Raw genomic sequence first — 20,550 nt, 5'->3', positions numbered from 1 at the left:
TTGGTCTTGCACTGCCTGATAAATGAGAACAATTACATCAGGACATTTTGAGAATACATTTTAAAGTGGTAGAATCCTTACAAAATAAGGAATATTTGATTAAAATGTGTGATTTTGACCTTTGTGTGTGACTTTGACCATGGCCCTAACAACTTGGATCTTATATTTGACACTCAGCTGGATAATGGAAAACACTTGTGGACAGTTATTACAGAATCACTTGATGCATAGTAAAGGAATGACTAAATACTAAATAATTCATCAAATGTGTGACCTTTGACCTCAATGTGTGACCTTGACCTTAGCCCCTGGGATTGTAGGTGTTGAATGTGAAACACCCCCAGATAATTGAAAGCATCTATGACAAGTGTCATGGCTCTGGCTCATGTGTTAATGAAGATAACGCTCTCAGCTTATATTAAAACTCATTTTTTCAATATACCAAGGACCATAACTCCGTTACTTACAGATGGTTTACAATGCCATTTGGCGTGCATCATCCTCTTATCCATATATATAGTCATACCAAGTTTCAATGAAATCCGCCAAAGCACTTCCAAGATACGAAGAGGGACGGAAGGACGGACAATGCCAAAACAATATCCCTCCGCCTATGGCGGGGGATAAAAACGATATCATATATATGCAATGCTCAAGTAAGTACATTATTTTCATACTGAAGAAATTAGTGAATGTTTATTACATAATTTAAGCTAGAAATCATTAAAGGTTTCTATATTTAATATGCCCATAACAGTTATATTATTTCAATATTTGCAGGTTAGAATGTCGCCGTCAAAGGTTTGCAAGATAACAACAGCATGCGTGATACTATGCAACATTTGTATAAAACTCAACGAACCTGACATTGATTCTGATGAAAATCAAGACAATATTGATGCAGTATTAAATCTTTCAGTGAACGGCAATGGAAGCGGTACACACATACGTGATTACATTGTCAACAGATATTTCGTGTAATAAAGAAAAAAATGTTTCTCGAATTTATGTAAGGACATTAATTATAATGGGTATCATCAAACACAATTATTAATGAACAACATTTAAAATAATCAATGTTAATCATTTTGTATTTAATTAAGCAAAATAGCAAATTTAAAACTATTATTCTCAGTCAAATAGTTGATACATTTGCTAATTTACATATAGTAAAAATAGTTTCCACTGAGGCAACAAACTCAATGTCACCATGATAATTAGTCCTCGAAATATGCGCCATTGATGAAATCATCAACAACTTTCTGGTCACGTCTCTTTTCATCTGCCAGCACCATGCGTATCTTTATATCAAATAGTTGTTTCTGAAACGTATATTTCACACTTGAAGACTGATGCTTAACAAGTAATTAAAACTGAAACTTAATAGATCATTTTGATTTTTTATTCATTAACAGTACAGTAAGATAAGTAGATGATAAGTACAAAGCAAACACAATTCAATATTTGTTATTTTCAATAGAGATATAGAAACATTGTATTCTGAATATAATCATATTAAAAAAAAATACAATATTCATACATCATAATTTTCGATAACAGGTTTCCAGAACTGTTATTTGCGCATAATACATAAAATGTTACTTAATAATATGAAAACAATTTTTGTAATGTTATTTTTTTTAATTATTGAATTAATGTTTAAAAACAACAAATGCAATTACATTTTTGTACTTAATATTATTTATGTTTGTTTTCTTTTCTTTTTTTTAAATTCAAGTGTTAAATTAATTACCAGTATATATCATTTTTAATAAGTTTTATTTTGCTGCTTGTGTCATTTGATATCTGATTCAATTAACTGTCATAAATAAATACCTTTGTATATACACATAATTATTGTTGATTAATTTATTTGTAAGTATGATATTTGAATAATAATATGGAATAGATTATGTCACATTGTTATCACATTCTTACCTCCCGTTCCTGTTTTTCCACCTCCCCCTTGAAATATTGTATCTGCCAGTACTGAAGTTCTTCTGACTTTGTTGAGAACGTCTTTTGTTTCTTTACTGGCCGTTTATTATAACACTCACTGAAGTTAAAACAATTATATATGCAATAAATACTAGCACCTTGTAGGATGAAGTATATGTAGTTACAGGTATTTTAAATACAATCAGTTTTCTTAACAGCATTTGATCATTTAATAGTACATTATATAATTATCACAAAAAATAATAGTATTATTGATAGTAGTAGAAGTTTGGTTGGTGAGACATCGACGATGAATTAAGTAACTAGCCATTAAATTTATATATAAATGTGTATATATATATATATATATATATATATATATATATATATATATATATATATATATATATATATATATATATATATATATATATATATATATATATGTGTGTGTGTGTGTGTGTGTGTGTGTGTATTTAAATAATTTTCACTTTTACAAGTATTTGTGTTATTTTATCACTACTTTGTTCTTACCTTTACTGCTCCATTGATAGTTGTGTGTGTGGTATTGTTAATTTAGAAACATGATTTCATATACCTTAACTGCTCCGTTGATTGTTCTGATCCCACCAGGGATCCAACAGCGGGCGCAACTGGCATGTTGGAAAGAAAGTGAAGACCATCTGTAAACAAACAACATCATCAGTATTGTGTGTAACCTATATAGCCCACAACAGTGACAAAGAAAATACTGTGCCCACAAATGGCGGATAGCCATGTGTTTTAACAGGGTTATTGTGATAAATTGGATACTTGTGGACATGATGTCATATTAATTGATGAGTGTTATTGTTTGATTATGATTCCTGAATGTTCTTATGCATTTTGAGATGTCAATTGGATATACATAGAATTATTATTGGATTAAATAATATGGATGGAAATTGGAAAAGTCCCTGTTACTATAAATTACTGTTTATCAAAGCAAACGGCTGTTGCCAGATCATGGTTTACAGAAGTATTACTTTTTATTATTTGTTGTTTTTAATGAAAAATAAATTATTTTAAAATCAAACAGCTTCTTCGCTGTCCGTTCCTCCTTTTATTCCGTTGAATGATGCTGAATCTTTATAAACATCAGCAATTCTTACATGCTGTTTGTTGGCCATAGCTGCCTCTGGCACGACACCTCCACCCGTTTTCCTCCTTTCAAGCTTCTCCTAAGTAACAGAGGCCTTACTTTCCCTTTTTAAGTTCTGCCACTTGTTGCTACATTCATCTGCACTTCTCATTGCAACCCCTTGTGCAGAAATCTCTTCTGCTATCTTTAGCCATGTTTCCTTTTTCATTTTGTTACTCAAAGTGTTCGAAAAGTTATAAGTAATTATTGCCAAAAAAATTCTCCTCTTTTACAAGTTCTTCCAACTTGAGAATTTCTAAAGTACTAAAATATACGGTTTTTTTTCATTTTATTTCAGGATAAGAATTGTCTGCTGTGTTGGAGGCCATTTTGGATAACAGGAACAGGAATAGAAAATTTGGAATTGATCGTAGGATTTAACAATGACGTAAAAGTCTTAACGCTGTGTTAATTAACGTCAGCGTCAAAACTGTTTCAGCAACATGAAGTTAACGGCTGATCAAATTACGCTGCGTTAGGGTACTTAACGGAGGTAAAGCTTAACGGTAATGCTATCTCTACGGTGCTTTGAGCAACCCGGTCGTGTAATAATTATATCGTTGATCCGTGTTTCTCTGGCTAGACCTATAGAATCGTTGATGGCATTCATGTATAATCTATCCGCACTGGGTTGTCTATAAAAACGCCAAACAGACTTGACTTATTGGTTGAGAGAAAGATTTCAATCCATATACATTCGACATTATGTAATTCAAGATCATGTCTGCGTTTAAAAGAAATATTTTCATTGAGCCCTGGATTCGAATGAATATCACCTGATTGTAATAGGACTATAGAGGACCAAAAGCATGCTACAATAAAGAGGAAGCACTTGAAAAGATTTGTGAGAAAAGAATATCAGAATGTATGTTTTTCCCTAACAAAACGCGTTTACATGGGTGTTCTACACTTAGTGATATAATCATTGATTTGTAAACATTAATTTGTAAAAACAGAGGCTGACAACATTTAGGCATCAGTGACATGCATATAATAAGTGTATCAGTCGAGGAAAAATAACTGATGATCTATATACAATCATGACTGCGTTTTCTGGTCTTTTTTTAGGGTACAACATAATGATATGCTCCAAGGAATACGAGATGGGCCATAAACGCTGACAGGACACGTGTTTATATATATATATATATATATATATATATATATATATATATATATATATATATATATATTATTTGTTGATTGACAACTATCTACTAGAAGTTCTAAAAACGTGCATTACAAAAGAATTCGATGGAACATGTCGAAGTATTTAATTATTAAAATAAATATCGATAATAAATTAAGCATGTGTAAAAACATCATCGTTTTTTCGTTTTCTGGACATTAGTACGTAAAATTGAACAGTAAACCATGTTCCTTTGGTAAAAGCTCTTAACGTGACACCTACTTAAATACTGTCTTCATTTAAAATTGTTTAGAATCGAAGACACACACGTATAATGTTTATTAACTTTAAAATTTATGAACGTGTAAATCATTAAAAAAATTACCGTTATGTGAACATAATCAGATTTCAACTCTCAAAACAACTCACATATACTGTCAGACAGTTACCACACGTGTTAATTCTATGTAAGTTGAGGTTATTATTTCTGTATTTAATAAAATCTAACGTATAAGCAATGTATGATATAACTTATATTATGTTTAATAAAACGATATGAAAAACATTCAGATTATATATGTATATGAAAGTTATATTGCAAATCATTTTTTTACGAGAGACACGTCAGGTTTTTTTAAGTAATTGGTTATCTAAATGATTTCCCAGTTTGCTCAACACTCGTAGTGAGTGCGCATACTTCAATATATTATACAAACAAACTTATGTATTTTATACTAGAAAGCAAAAGGGTACATCGGTTCTATTATGTATAATAAAACATTCTATAAGACACCGTTATTATCGAAACTATGGAAGAAGATATATTCAAGCATTAAAAAATTCGACGCATTTTACAAGCTCTCGATTTATCAGATATGTAAATTTAGGGTAATCTAGAAATCCTACAAGACAAAACATTACATTTATTTTGTGCAAATGCAAGTCTTGTATGTTTCATTATTATTTATAGGATTATTTAAAATTGCAAATAACAAAATCATTCAAACGGAGAAGAGTTTTTAAGGCGATAATATTGGTTAAAGAATAATTCCTTATCAATGAAACTGCGGACCAAACATCTGATTTTGTTTTTTGAATGTAGTAAAGACTAGTTTATTTAAATACACGACTTTTTTAACGAGTGGAATACTGCAAATGTAGCCTAACCGATTTGATGCGCACCGAGGTTAAATAGTTCGTTATGTAAATGGAAGTAAGTAATGAAACTGCAAAAACTTACGTGTCTTATATACGAGTTTTAGACGATTTGTATATAACTTATATATAACATGAAATAAACTGGACACGTTAAGTTGCTTCAAGTGTACAACATGTGTAACATTTTAACACATTTCTGTATGAGCGTTATATTAAAATTTCGCTATGTGTATGCACATCACTTACTGAACGCTAAATAATAATATCACATTTTAAAATGCAGTACATTTAAGGAAAACACCCGACATATTATATAAACTTCAATTACTAAATACCGGAAAAATATGTCAACACTATGACATAATGATTAAGATGATCGCACCTAGTTTCACACAGAAGGAAGTCGTATTGAACTTGCTGTATCCGGACGCACAACCGCATGTATATGTCCCCGGCAGATTCACGCATTCCTCATGAGGATTAGGGCAGGAATAGTTGCCTAGCACACACTCGTCCACGTCTAACACAATTGTTAATAGTTGTTTTCATTAAACATTAAACATGACTTTAAAAAAAGGCATATTTTACTTTCATCGAGGTATATGCAATGTATACGTAAGGTTTATCAATGGCATATTTTATTGAAAGAAAAATAAATACAGACAATGTTAATACAAAACATAAATAAGATGCGCATTGAATAGGATAAAACGATTGGATAGTATAACGATCATATAGAGTTAGTTTTTATCGAATTTAAAATATTTAATGTAATAACTGTAAATCAGGACACACTACACGATATGCGGACTACATTGGAATATTGTTATTCAACTGATTTTATAGATGCCATATCACAAGGCATTGGGTTATAATAAGATCATGTAATAACTTGAATCTAAAACACACCTGAACACGTGAAGTTGCCTTTCAACTGATATCCATTGTTGCATGCGCAGTGATAGGAACCCAGGTCGTTAATACACTCTTGGTCGCAGTTGTGAGTGCGGGCATCGTTGCACTCGTTCAGGTCTGTACAAATAAAGGTATTTCAGTTTTATTCCAGTTTAAAAGCAAAGTGAATTCAAAATTAATTCTAATTTAAATTGATTCATATGCATATGCTATCCATTTTTTAAATTTGAATTCGAACAATAAATAGGAGCAAACAGTTTCAAAATCAACAGTGTTAATTTATAGCTGAACATGTATATCGTACATTTTTGTAAACCATAAAACAAACAGAATATTTAAAAAATACACACCGACTAAGATTACCATTCACTACAACACTGACTTATACAATTAATATTCACATTCCATTGTATGTAAAGGTTGGTTACAGTATTCACGAAAACATGAATACTTAAATTTGTATTTAAGACAACAATAATTCCATTGCGTCAAAACTGTATTCCATTTCAAAACTTCTTTGCAATGCAACCGTAAAAAAATACATTTGATATTTTGCATATAGCGGGTATTACTATGACCATTGATGATCGAAAGGTATTAAATCCAATGGGAACCGCAATTGCGTATTTAAAAATAATAAGCTATGACATAATTGTCATTCTCAAATGTTTTCTGTTTTTCTCCATGCAAAATAAATGTTTCCATACCACGACACAATTGGTTTGGTCCATGAGTTTCTTCATAAAACCCAAGAGGACACACAGCACATGGACTCCCATCCCCCGAATAGGTTGTGTTGCAAGTGTCGTTTTTGTAGCAAACGTATTTAGAACACGGGTCTATTTTAATTTCGCAAAACAATCCTTCCACAAAACGATTCCGACATCTGCATTCGGCATTGTCTGAAATGTGGTATACATCAATAAAACAGAAATGTGGCATACCTTAACAAAATATTATAATGCACTCTAGTCATCCAACTAAATCCGTACATTTTCACCTACAAGAACACGATAAAGCATCATGAACATCAATGGTTAACGCTTGCAAAACTAACTGGCACATTTTTGCGACAATAAATAAGACAAATTAAAAAAGTAGTTTATTATTCCAACAATATAAATTTGATTCCACCCAGTAAATGTAAGAATTGTTAACGCCATTGTAGAAAAAAATTGCTTAACAAAAAGGGTCGCGTTTCTCTCTAATTGAAATAATAAAACGAATACATGTAATACTAAGTTGATATACATGTATATAAGTGCACATGCGTTTTAAAACATGCATGTTTCATTTATTCGGATGAATACAAATGTGCCAAAATGTATATACAAGTATTCCTGTATTCATGCTGAATTGTTTACGTATAGAACTAAGATTACATACCACAACATATATAATATATATTTAATGTATATTATTATGAGGATGAAATATACTATATACTGACATAAATGGCAGATAATTAACGATAATTGCAATTCATTTACCAATATATTTTCAAAATATCAAAATATCAACGAATCGAAAAAATATGTGATTACAATATGTCTAAATGGCTTAATATTATATTCATTAATAACAGTCAATTATAACGTGATTATTTATAGTCTGTCCATGCTCATAACAATATTGACCATTAACATACATATATCTATGAACCACATAAAGCAAGCACATTCGTACGTGTATGATAAATTTTGAAATATTTCATATTCGATGTACATGCATCACATAAAATTCTTGTGTAAAACGACTCACAAAATCAATGTGTGCTTTTGCATGGGATATAATATTGATGAACCTGACTATGGAACGAATACTTACATTCTTCGTCATCTGCAATTTGCATTACACAATTGCAAAACAGACAATACAAGAAGTTTCCGACAAAGTCTCTCAATACATAATGTTTTCCCATTTACTGATTATACAGTTACTAGTTATACAAGTTCTAGAGATTCATTTAAGTTCATGTAATCACATATTAATTGTCTGTATATTTACCAATATTCAATATTAAAAGCGTTTATCAAGTCCTACAATTGGACAATTAGTTTATCTTTCTTTTTTGTTAGATTTTGAATCGGAAGATAGTGCGGATTATTTGTTTGCCAGTTTGTGAATGTAATATGAAGGCATTTATTAAAACTCATTAAGGACTCACATCTGAAACTGTTTATAATCAAATCGGCTGAAAATGATTGTTCTGCTGCCGTTTCTAAAACAACGACTTTAACCAATACGACCAAAACACACGCAACAACAATATATTATACACTGCAACTGTTACTAACTGAAACATTGAATTGCAACGTGTCTGCAGTCAGTTGAAAAATAACTCACCATCATCTTCGTTCTGGAATTCACATTCACTTGGATCTTCGCAACCGCAATACCGTATACGAACACTGTGGCTTTCTGACATGTTGAATTGATCATACACTATGAATTGTATTGAATTGTCGCTGAGGTTCATGTACCGTAACGCTGTCCCTACTGTCCAGTTAAGAACGCCACCAACTGTGAAAACAATAATAGACACGTTTTGGACATTTCATCATAGGTTTTTGTATTAAAGGTCTCGTTTGGGAATGTCTGGACCTCAATCTGTTAATTGTATTTATCATAAATTGTTTAATCGTTTTATTTAATACTTTTGCAAAGCGTGTGTATTATATAATGTATAGCACTGATTCCACCACCTCCATGTAGTGATTGCCGCTTAGAAGGGCCAGATAAGTGTTGCTGCACTCTAACCCCAGAGAGTGCCAGAACAAAGGCTTATAAAAATTATGCTTTTATGGCAGGCGGTCGAGTATAGAAAGCGAAAACTGGACATGCATCAGTTGAATTTGTATATGTGTTTGTTATATGGGGTTATAAAGAAATAAGACTGTCTTCTGTCACGTGTCCTAAAATAATATTATCATTATGAACCGAATCGACTGTCGTGTTATTTCGCCATATTTCGTAAACGGTCATCACACCACATGTTTCCTGTGTATAGGCGTAAAACTACAAAACGGTCGACCATAATCAAAACAGGATAGCGGTTATATACGTGAAAGTCTTGAAAAAGGTTTTCTTGGTGAGGGCATAGATATCTAATGTTTATCGATATACTTTTTAACATATCGTTTGTTTGACCATGATTTGCTTGTGAACAATCTATCATTTTCAAAATAAATATGACTAAAGTAGCTTGCGTTAGCAATATTGACTGAGAAATATGAACTAGATCGGATCCGATTTGTTTCATATACCAATGATGGCATGTGTGTTGCAAACTAATACTTTTCATCCTTGAAAAGTGTTTTCTACTGCAAAAATTTATTAAACGTTTTTATTTTATGAATCCATCGATTGTTAAGTTCCATAGTTTATTAACATCAACTTGTAAATTGGAAATATTAAACGTGTGTAAATATGTAAAGGAAGCATTAACTGTACGAAATACTATTTTAAATAATACTTCTGAATTAATAGTTTGACTTTCTTGAAAGAAGTGTATGTATCACTTTGCAGTCACTGATAGTATTTGTGCTAGTTTGTCCTTACTGCCTTTATAATTATTATGTTTCTCTTTGTCAAAATCGTTATTGTTCTCTGTACTTATTTTGTTTAGAAATGTCATTTAATTAAATTTAGTTCTGAAATGTCATTGAACTTACTAACATATATACATTATTATATTGATTTGGTTACTTACTATAGTATACTGATACGTGACATTACTCTATTTATAATTATATGCATTAAAGACGCTGTACTTATGTATAAGTCTAAATAAACTGTCTGTTCTGTTCTTGAAAGCAGTTTATCAAAGATGTGTATGAAATTTTAAGTTAAACAGCACAACTCAAATTCTCTACTGAAGCATGGTTATGGCAAATTTATTTGTGGAAAATGTGGGTGAAGTAACAAGCTAAGCTTCAAAGTTTTCTTTCGGTAAAAATAACGTATTTTTCTTTTTATTTCTTCTTATTTATGAAAGTTACATCGCAAAAAAATTCTATTCTCAAAGTGAGCTGTTTATCAATACCGTTTTTTTTCTACATTCATAGAGAGACTGATGACAAGAAATTAGTTTTCTTGTATACCGAGTGGAGGCAACAATACCTGTGTCCTTTTTTTTCTTTTTTTTTCACTTGTTGCAACTTATTAACTTTCTTAGTTGCATCTACATATAAATATAAACGGGAAAAGGGCCTTTGGGAATCATATTTATTGACATACAAATTATAATTGAAAATTACTGGTTTTGCAAAAAATTGGGAAAACAATATTAAGAATTAACAATTTGGAATGTCTGGGGATCCTTTATTCTTCGGTATGTTTTTGTCGACAAAAATGACATTCACCCCAATTTCGTCGTATCGAATTATAATGTTTATTCTGAATTAATAGCGACTAAATGAGATCGATAACGTTTAAGCTCATTACGGTGTACAAAATAATGTTTTATCGGCCCCTCAGTTAAATCTATTTGCCTAGCTAGATACCAATTACTTGTCCGCGACACTAACTTATGAGAATCTATTTCTGCAATTTATATCCCATTTAGTAATACTTTAGTGTTTTGATTTCAGTAATACTTAAGTGTTTTGATATAAGTTGATAAGTTTTTTTAATAAGATAAGATTAATAATCTTAAAAGGAGTGTAAAAGAAACATGTTATTTATGATAATTAAGTTCGTTTTTAAAAATAAATATCTTTGATGGTGAGCGTAATTTTGATTGACGCGAAAAGTATTCAAACTTCGTTTGTAAATGGTTCATTAGTATTTAGACATGTTTAATTCTATATAATATAATTAATGGATATACAAATACATTAAAACGAAAATTTAAAATAAACATAATAGTCACGTTTAAACATTTCACATTATGAGACTTATGAGACAGATTGAATACAATACAAAAATAAGAGTTAATACATAACAACTTATATCCATACATCATAGAGCGATGGAAAACGTTAGCTTAGCGTTATTGATGTTTACTAATAAGTAATACGTTTTATCCTTGCTTTATATGCGTACATACTTTTCGGTTTCTTTATTAAAATATGAACTACCTATTTCCATTTCGGTTATGTTCGGTTTCACTTCAAATCGTAGACCTGCCCTATTTTCGTCCTGTACATGATCTAATAAATTTTGGGTCCATGAGCTGTATCCTTTATAAATCAGCGTCGTTTCATTAGGCATTGATGCCATAAAAGTAGGTGGTTTGTTTGCTACAACAAAATATCATCAGGCCAAAGCTGTTAAGTGAATAATAAAAAAAAAATCATTCATATCTATATATACCTAGTGTTTCCTTCATTACATAATATCTAATGTAAACAAAGACCTGATATTAATTTTAATTACACATAATAATGTTTCTTGTAGTACAACAATAGCAAACTAATTGTGTCACTATTAAGCGAGTACAGTAGTAATCAGTTACTTAAACAATATAACAGTCTTTTCATTAATTGTAATTTCAATAAAATAAATGTGTATGAAACTAACTTTTAAAATAGTTAACATATAATATCAAAGGGCCATACACTTTCTTTGGAGTTCGTATCGTTGTCTCTCAACCTGCTCCTGAATGGCTTTTCCAAGTGTGGTATTGCACGTCCTTGCAATGGTGAGCATGCATTCATTGCTGGTTTGATTATCCCAGGAATGTTTGCAAGTATTTTTAAACGCAGATATCATAGAATTATTGCAGTTCTTAAACAGCTCATCGGGGTCGTCTAATAAATTTTCAAGGAAACGAGGTGTCGATTTTTTGTTGAAAAAGCTGAAGTCTCCTCCAGTGAGATTGTACCAGAAATTAGAAGAGTTTATATTATTCCTGAGAGACCCTGCAACCATAAATGTGTAAGCTGTTACACCTGATCGTATACAAATTTGATCTAAACTTAAATCGTGGTAAAGTATCGCAAGTGAAGCATGAATTCACTGAACAATGACAATGACGTTTTTAAAATTAAGAGCAAATACAGCGTGCTTTTTGATTTTTTATACACTTTTCCTATATTATTCTCGATTTTTAGACACTTTTCATGTAGATTTTCTCGATTTGCACAAGATAATGTGCTAATACTAATATGCTTGTTTGTGAATCGGACTTTGGACACCTTTAATCATATGCATATAAATCAACACTCAAGGGCGACCACACTTTTTACAACAACAGATTTTACGTTTTATAACAAAAGTAAAAATGAACATTTTCGAATTGAGATTTAACGATCACGGTAGGCATTTAATGTGTAGTCACATTATATTTACAGACCTGTTTAGAATGTTAATGAACACACAACCTTTTTATAAATACTGGCATGTGCATTCACGTGTGTGATAATTTTGAAACGTTCAATGCCTTTCATTAACTTAATTTACTTGAATCATCATCTTGTAAAGTAATTTTGGAGGTTTATGTTTAGTATTTGACATAAATATATGAATTATTTTCAAATGCACATAATTATTATTCACTTGATAAGTTTCTGACCCTTAAGTTAATTTGCATTGAAAATAGGTTATTCTGATTATAATAACTAAGATGTGGTTAATATGTTGAGTTAATATCAACTGAAGGTTTTCTTTTTCGAGCCCCGATATTGAAATGTATGCACCGCAATAACGGTTGTGAACCACAATGCCCTTTGATGTAGACTTGGGAAAACAATGTAAAACATACAATACAAGTAAAACTATTTAACTCAATTATTTAAAGGGGCCTTTTGACGTTTTGGTTTTTGACAAAATTTAAATTTTTTTACTTTAAGGGTCAGTGGTTTGAGCCCAGTTGAGAGTTACTTTATTTTCTTTCTTTATTTTTATTCTTGCGTTTTACTGGAGCTTTTTAGATCCAATGTTTACATTTATCAATGTAAGTCATTTAATGACAAACTTCAATACATGTCAAAATCTGGGAAAAGGCCTCTCTAAAGAACAGGTAAGCATCATTCTTTTTTCGTGATTCTTTTTTTTCCTGTTTATTACATATAGGCGTACAATTTACGGTATATTTTATCGAAATACATTGCGGTTGTGACTCACTAAAATGCCTCCATCAGATATAACTCTTTTAAATCATTCATACTGGAAAAGCAGTCCGTTGGTCATATATTGAAATCTACAGAAGACACATTAACAAAAAAGCACACTACAATGCTGGATACTTACAGGTCTCCCCGTATTCGAACATTAAAGACTCGCTGCTATTAACGGAGTATTTCGCGCCATTAGGGGAGACGTAAAATCCACCTTGTACATTTCCTGCCAACCCTGTCATGTTTGCGAGTTCTTTCGAGTACGTAATTTTAATATTCATGAATTCGTTGTCGAGGGTAACAAGCTGCAAAACACAAAGATAAGTTATGTATACATATTGTTAAAAATAACATTTTATTGAGTCCTTTTTCTGTAAACAATTGCTCATTAAAATTAATGAACAAAAATAAAGAAATTTTACAAAAAGAAAAATATTAAATTGCTTTTACTCCTTAAACGCATTTTCATGCTTTCTTCATCGGGTTTTCATTTATAAATTAAAAAGTATAGTGATGATGTTGATTGCGTAATCTTTTACTGTAAAATTGCATGGTCAAAACACGGATACACTGGCCCTCGGTTATTTAATGTTGTATGTCTGCAAATACGGGCCCGTGAAAGGCCTTATCTGTGTATCAATATAAACTTTTACCAAGTTGTGCATCAAGCATTATACTCATCTTTATCTTTATAGAACGGGTCAGGTAAAATATCAATGCAGAGGGCCTTTCAGTTTTAAGAGTACTAGTCACACTGTTTAAATAGCATTGTGTATGTTGTAAACTGTGCAGGATCATTTGTTTCATATAAAAAAAACAATAGATACAATTAAATCCAAGTAAAACGGTCAAGTCCAAGGTCGCAGTCCTTTTGTGTTGTATTTCATTTGTTCCCTAAACATTTGAAGGCCGCAATGATGTATTATATCGGATACGATAATTATTCTATTTAAAAGAATTTTATATAATAGTATTATTCATATTACACACAGTAAAGGTAATAATTAAAGGTAAAATATTTGTGAATATGTTTTCCCTCGACGATCCATATTTTACATTTTTTAGGTCACTTGGCAATTTCTGCAGTTGATAGTACAAGTTAATAAAGTGAACTGTTTGAAAGAAGAATATGTGATATTAAAAAAAAACAATTAATTGAAAAACTAATAACCAAAGAAATAATCATAAGCTTATAATGTTACATTTTTATTTGTGCTTTTTGTTTTCCCTTTTTTGCTAATTTTCAAAACCTTTAATTTAACAAAACTGCTGATATGCTCCTCAAAGAATAACATTGATTTGGATAAGATGACTATTTATTCATTATGTAAAAGCACGATGAAACTTAATGATGTCATACACAATCAAAGTTGACAAGTTGTCTTTGTCAAAATGATGCTCTCTACACAAACCACACGAACCATTCACCACACATATAACCATTCCTTTAAAATATTGAAATATGTGTAAACCTAATATGATGTATGTAGTAATGGCACGAGTTCTCTGCCAAAACATAGCGATGAGCCCAAAACAATAATGTTTTTATTTGTTTTTCAGGGTATATAAGTTATATCTGAGCGAGATTCACAAACACATGTATTTTATATGATACCTATACCCCAAGTGTTGATCCCTTATGGAAGGTCGATTCAATTGTATGTGAACTTACTTAAACGGTCTTTAGCGGACGAAGTTATCGCCGTGTCTTGCCAATTTGCAAATATGTCCGTAAGCATTCGACTTTAATAATACTATAATATGCAAGACAATGTCTACTTATTTTCCATGAGCGTATTCATGATTTCGTTTTTTTTGTGTTTCTTTGTTTTCATATTGTTTTTCGGCATGTCTGAATTGAGATGAAGATATCCTGCTTACGTCGGTGTTTTAAATCGTTTTGATAATTGAAAACTCGGCCTCTCTGTCAAGGCAATCATCTGTCGCGAATTTCGAAAATGTAATTGTTACATCCATTATAACTAATTTGAACTCGATAATGTAATTGTTACATCCATTAAAACTAATTTGAACTCATACGGCTTTATTTTCGACGTAAATATGCATGGTAGCGTATTTAATAAATATTAAATTAAATGTGAAATATTCAAACGGTTTATCATTCTAATGAGTTGGTTGAGTGCTATCCTTAATGTTGGGGAAATACAATCAATTATAACGTGAGTAGGAAGAACGTTAATATTGTAAACAGAAACAATTACTATGGAAGCTCAACAAACAAAAAATGAAATAAAAAATTAAATTGACAACTTACCGCCTTTATATTCGATAGCTTAACTTGGGGAGCAATTTGGAACCCCAAGGCAGATGCTGTATTTGAGCATAATACAAAGAATGCTCCCGTCATAAGTGGTTGGCGCGGATTACACACGGAGGAAGTGCTTGTCTTGAAAATACCTTTGCTATCGTACAGGTTCAGATTCATACTGGTTCTGTTAAATATAACATGGATCGACGGCTTTTGTGGGTAAATCTATAAAACGAATAAACAATATTGTTTATCTTGATTATGTAAATACTATAGGGGTTACATAAATTATTACTCCCGATGATAGTACAATAATTAATTTCCACAACCTCAATTTTTTTTAATTTAAACTGATGTGTTCGCACACAAATTATTCGACAAGAGTTTATTAACACTTTGAAAAAATAAATGCACATCTAATATTAATAAAAATTAGATTATAAGGAAGTTTCGGAAGAAACATAGTTCCACATTAAGGTGAATTGCTTTACAACGGATTGTTTACTGCAATAAGCACGGACTATGTGTGATTATTTACCGAGAAAAACAAAGGCAGGTATAATATATAATAAACTTTGCAATGGCATACATTTCCTTAAAGTGTTTTCTCAATTAAACGCCTCAAAAATTGTTCTATTGGGCTTGTATTGCAGCCCCCCCCCCCCCCCCACACACACACACGAAACTTTACTAAGCGTTTGTTAAAAAAACTTACCGTAAACACAAAAGCAGTAAAAATTGTCGAATCAGTTGAATTGGCTATCAGGTAATCTGTTCGAGCCTGAATTTCAAGTCTGTAACACAAGATATAGCTTAATTAAACCAATTAAACCATAATTATATAATGTTCATGTGCATAAGTTACTTAACAGTAATGTTTGAGTTTTGAATGTAGAGAGTTGCTATTACGCGGCGAAAAATAATAGCAAGCTATATTGACGACGTTTCGAACAGGTCGAACATTATCATTAGTTCTGTATTGAAAACGCCTACGTGTATTCTATTTAAGTATTCATGTTGATGCATGTTCAACCTTCTTCAGAATACAACTTACATTATGAACCATCGAAACGGTTTTATTACACCGTATTAGTGAAACCATACAACATGTCCACAGGAAAGAATTAACACCTCATCTTAATTTAATTACGTATAGTCCGATTCAAAATTGTATAAAGCCTTGTTTTTAAAAAATGTCATGACTGTTGTTTTTAAAGCGTTTTTTCCAGCCATCCTGCTCCTCACGAAAAGAATGCAAACAATGGATAATTAATTAAATCATTAATTTATTATTCGTAAATGGTTGTTCAACAAGAATTTAAATAATTTAATCTTACGTATTATTCGATTTCAGGAAAACATATTCTCCGTGTCCGTTGAAAGAATATGACGTAGTGCTAACGGTTTCGATAACTGGGTCACCCCACGAATAAGCTTGAAAATAAAGAAAATATATAACAATTTATAACAATTTATCTCCCACAGCACACATGATGATATGTTGATGATTATTCATATAAAATGACATAAAACTCCGGTAATAAGATAATGTGTTCTGATACAGAAACGAAATATGCAAAATAAATGTCATATTGGCAAAATGGCAAAATCTTCCAAAATATTATGTATTGTATGTATTGTATAAATGCAAGCAAAACTACACTCCTTTATTAAAAGTGTTACAACTACTCTTCCCTGATGGAAAAATAATAAAGCGGCTGTAGCGCTTACCGTCGATAATTTGGAAAACAAACTTGTATTACTAACATACCATTTAAAATACACGTTACGTAATAAATATCCGTGTGCTGCTCTTAGAGTTTCCGGATTCGAATCCGCAGAATATTTTTGGGATTTTCTTGCATTTATAAATAAAATAAATATTCCAAATGTTATTGCTTCTTTACTGAAAATCTGTGAACATGTTCGATTAAAAGATATCGAAATAACACTGAAATGTTTATATATCTAATATAATTTACCTGCGTGTTGATCCTGGTGCCTCTGACAGTTATTTGATTGAGTGATTTCGTAAAACGCATTGCACCTTGATTGGTTGTTAATGTTACAACAGCTGTCGTGGATTTCATTCATTGAATGTTGTATTCCATCAGAAATACTAAACCGATTATCACGGTATCCAGTCAGCAATTTACCATTTTCGCTACATAATATAAGATATTTACAATACACAGACAGATTTGATTTGAAATTGTTTAATTACTTGTAAAATTATGTAAGTAAGAACGAACGCTGTTGATAAGTGTAACTACAATAATTTAACAGCTCAAAACGCTTGAAACTTTGAAATATGCATTCTTCATATCAGTCATATAGTCAAATGAATTCTTTATTTATGTGCCATAAAGCCTATTTGTACCATGGGTGCATTGTAAATAAAGTTGAAGCTATAGCCTTATGTTAAATTTCACGTCTTTACCTAAAATAAACACATGACTCTATATACATGTACGTAGTAAATAAGGTGTTCATTTGAATAAAAAAAATCTGAGTGTTATCTAAATCTTAAAGAAAGTAAGATGTGAAAACAAGCACTCGCGTTTCGTGTTTTGGTTTTCTGTACCTGTAACAGCATCTCTGCTTGACGCAATCATTGAACAGCAATTCCTCATAGCAAATCCCGACCTTTTCAAACATGGCGTCCTGCGCCATATCATACTCTGCGCATGCGCACGGGTTTGCTGCATCCTTCGTTTCGGCAAATAGCGAAATGAGATTCTTATCGGTAAGAATTTTTTCACAGAGGTTGGTTGTTGAGCCTGAAATAAAATAAATGAGCAGCAACTGACGTATCATACAAACGGTTTCGTGTGCAAGTGTGTGAATGCGTGTGTGTATATTTCGATGTGTATATGGTCCTGTCGCGCCTCTGCCTGCATTATTAGGGTGCTGGATCAATGTGTTTGACAATTTTGCACCGATTTCAGACGTATTCAAAGATTTGTTCTACTTGTCTAAATATAGAAACAAACTGCAAGATTTTTGCAAAGGTATTTCAATAATTTGATATATTTGCAAAAATAAAGTATTTTCGGTGTGTTAACATTCTATGTAGCCCGTGTCTGTAAACACCTGAAAACCCCGTTGATCGTGCATCCTGAATATGTGAAGACTCAAAGTATGTCCCCGTATTTTCATCTCAATAACTTTAGTGTTTTTTTACGACTAAGATAAATGTAACGGTTATTGGTTCATTAACGAATAACCATCATTCAGTGAGAAAGCTTCGTGTTTGTAACGCTTCCCTGGATAATTTTGAAAATACGTCGAGTTCAACTATACGTGGATATGTTTCGTTCATATACAAAAAAAGTCGGTGTATGGCAATGGTAGCGGTAGCGCAGTTGTAGCGCATTATCATTTGCTTTAAGAGGGCCAGGGTTCGAATCCCGGGAAAAGCAGTCATAGTATAAAAAACATTATGTTTTTTTGTTAGTAAACATATTTTATTGCATTAAAAATTACGCAAATCTGTGAACAAGTCCATGAAAAATGCGTTGGCGAATACAGAATCAGATTGTTTGGTATATGGTAGTTGATACCATATGGGGTTCAACTCTCGTTATGAGTGGCTCATTTAAACAATTTAGAAAACAGTTTGCATAAGTAAGAGATAAAGCGCTTCTTCAAAACGGGTTTTGATCGATGACAAGTGATCAATTCCTAACAAAAACAGACTTAACCAACGAAAACGACGATCAAAAATACTTGCGTTTGTAGATAAGTGTCATGAGAATAAACCTGTTTTAAGCCAAATTGATTTGTCTTTGTGGTTGAAAGCAAAAGACCCGAAATGTGATGTCTGTATCAGAAACTAAGCACGTTCCATCTAAAGGACATCGTGGAGTCTCCTGATCAATATTGGATCTCTTAGGATATATTTGTCTGAAACAATATTTGTGAACATACGTACCCCCTTTTCCCAAACACATTGGATTGTAAGTTTATTTAAATGCGCATGCCGATAGCATTAATTGAAAGGAGCACGTGCGCTCAAGATTTGTTTTTATGGTTGTGTCTATAGAAAACGATCTCGATGAAAAATAATTTATGTACAGATTTCAAAGATCTAGGGAAATCTTAATCCAATGTAATTTTATTTCGTCTTACAAAAAGTCAACGATTCTTGTACGCGAATAATATATCGGTTGAAATGCAGAGTGCTGGTGCAAAATCTTAAATGTAATTGAAACGCAAAATAGTCAAAAACCCTTTTTTTAATTCGCCAAACTAATGGATTAAATAAATCTAATATATTTTGTCAAACATATGCAATTCTCTTCCCCAACACACATTTTGTTTCACAATAGTATTCAATGCTGATTTCTAAAAAATGTTTTTATTCAGTCCCTTGTATTGAACGTCTGATTAGTCAAATAATCCAACAGAATGATGTTATGTCGTGAAATCAACCTTTTATAACGATATCATACCGCATAATTATGGTTATAAAATACTTCAACAAACCAAAGTCAAATAAAAACAATTGCACCTTAATAGACTATCACGTTTACATTGCACTCGTAATGACGATTTATGAGATTGTATCATGTACATGCCAGCAAACAGTCAACATTTTAAGAACTTGTCTTTGCATAAAGTAATGCTTAATGTATGATTCAATAGTTTATGATAGAGCCATGCTCTATGCACGAACATATTCTCGTTTACAACCGGGACATCATATTCATTTGCTATGTTGAGCTTTGAACAACTTGATCAATGTTCAAGCTTTAATATAACTATCTCACGATCACTTCATCGAATGCGAGTCCCCATTCTAAAGTAACGATATCTTAATTCGTGTTAGTTAAGTAAACAATTCACGTGGTAAGTGTTTTGTTTTTCTCGATTATTGTGAACATAGGAATCAACTCTA

At 31.6% G+C, this 20,550-nt stretch overlaps 1 protein-coding gene across 13 annotated transcripts in view; it reads right to left on the bottom strand.

The window, feature by feature from the left end:
* Positions 1–723: 723 nt before the first annotated feature.
* The window catches only part of LOC127865683 (mucin-like protein), a 208,320-nt gene continuing 188,493 nt past the window's right edge, over positions 724–20,550 (bottom strand). For 6 of the 13 annotated variants that reach the window (XM_052405618.1, XM_052405615.1, XM_052405616.1 and 3 more), the window contains exons 3-16: positions 17,633–17,814; positions 16,988–17,084; positions 16,366–16,444; positions 15,657–15,875; positions 13,515–13,686; positions 11,882–12,184; positions 11,402–11,563; positions 8,667–8,843; positions 7,028–7,222; positions 6,315–6,437; positions 5,788–5,925; positions 2,537–2,621; positions 1,939–2,056; positions 724–1,322 (exon numbers count right to left, since the gene is read on the bottom strand). In XM_052405618.1, the coding sequence (XP_052261578.1) occupies positions 1,218–1,322; positions 1,939–2,056; positions 2,537–2,621; positions 5,788–5,925; positions 6,315–6,437; positions 7,028–7,222; positions 8,667–8,843; positions 11,402–11,563; positions 11,882–12,184; positions 13,515–13,686; positions 15,657–15,875; positions 16,366–16,444; positions 16,988–17,084; positions 17,633–17,814 (2,155 nt within the window). In that variant the 3' untranslated portion in view covers positions 724–1,217. Of the gene's footprint in view, positions 1,323–1,938; positions 2,057–2,536; positions 2,622–5,787; positions 5,926–6,314; positions 6,438–7,027; positions 7,223–8,666; positions 8,844–11,401; positions 11,564–11,881; positions 12,185–13,514; positions 13,687–15,656; positions 15,876–16,365; positions 16,445–16,987; positions 17,085–17,632; positions 17,815–18,234; positions 18,431–20,163; positions 20,284–20,550 lie in introns of those variants that run through there. The other 7 variants (XM_052405614.1, XM_052405611.1, XM_052405613.1 and 4 more) reach the window with 5 other exon arrangements.

Source organism: Dreissena polymorpha, chromosome 2, assembly GCF_020536995.1.
Source record: "Dreissena polymorpha isolate Duluth1 chromosome 2, UMN_Dpol_1.0, whole genome shotgun sequence".
NCBI lineage: Eukaryota > Metazoa > Mollusca > Bivalvia > Myida > Dreissenidae > Dreissena > Dreissena polymorpha.
The sequence above is the reverse complement of the archived record's forward strand: the minus strand, read 5'-3'. Positions and strand labels throughout refer to the sequence as shown.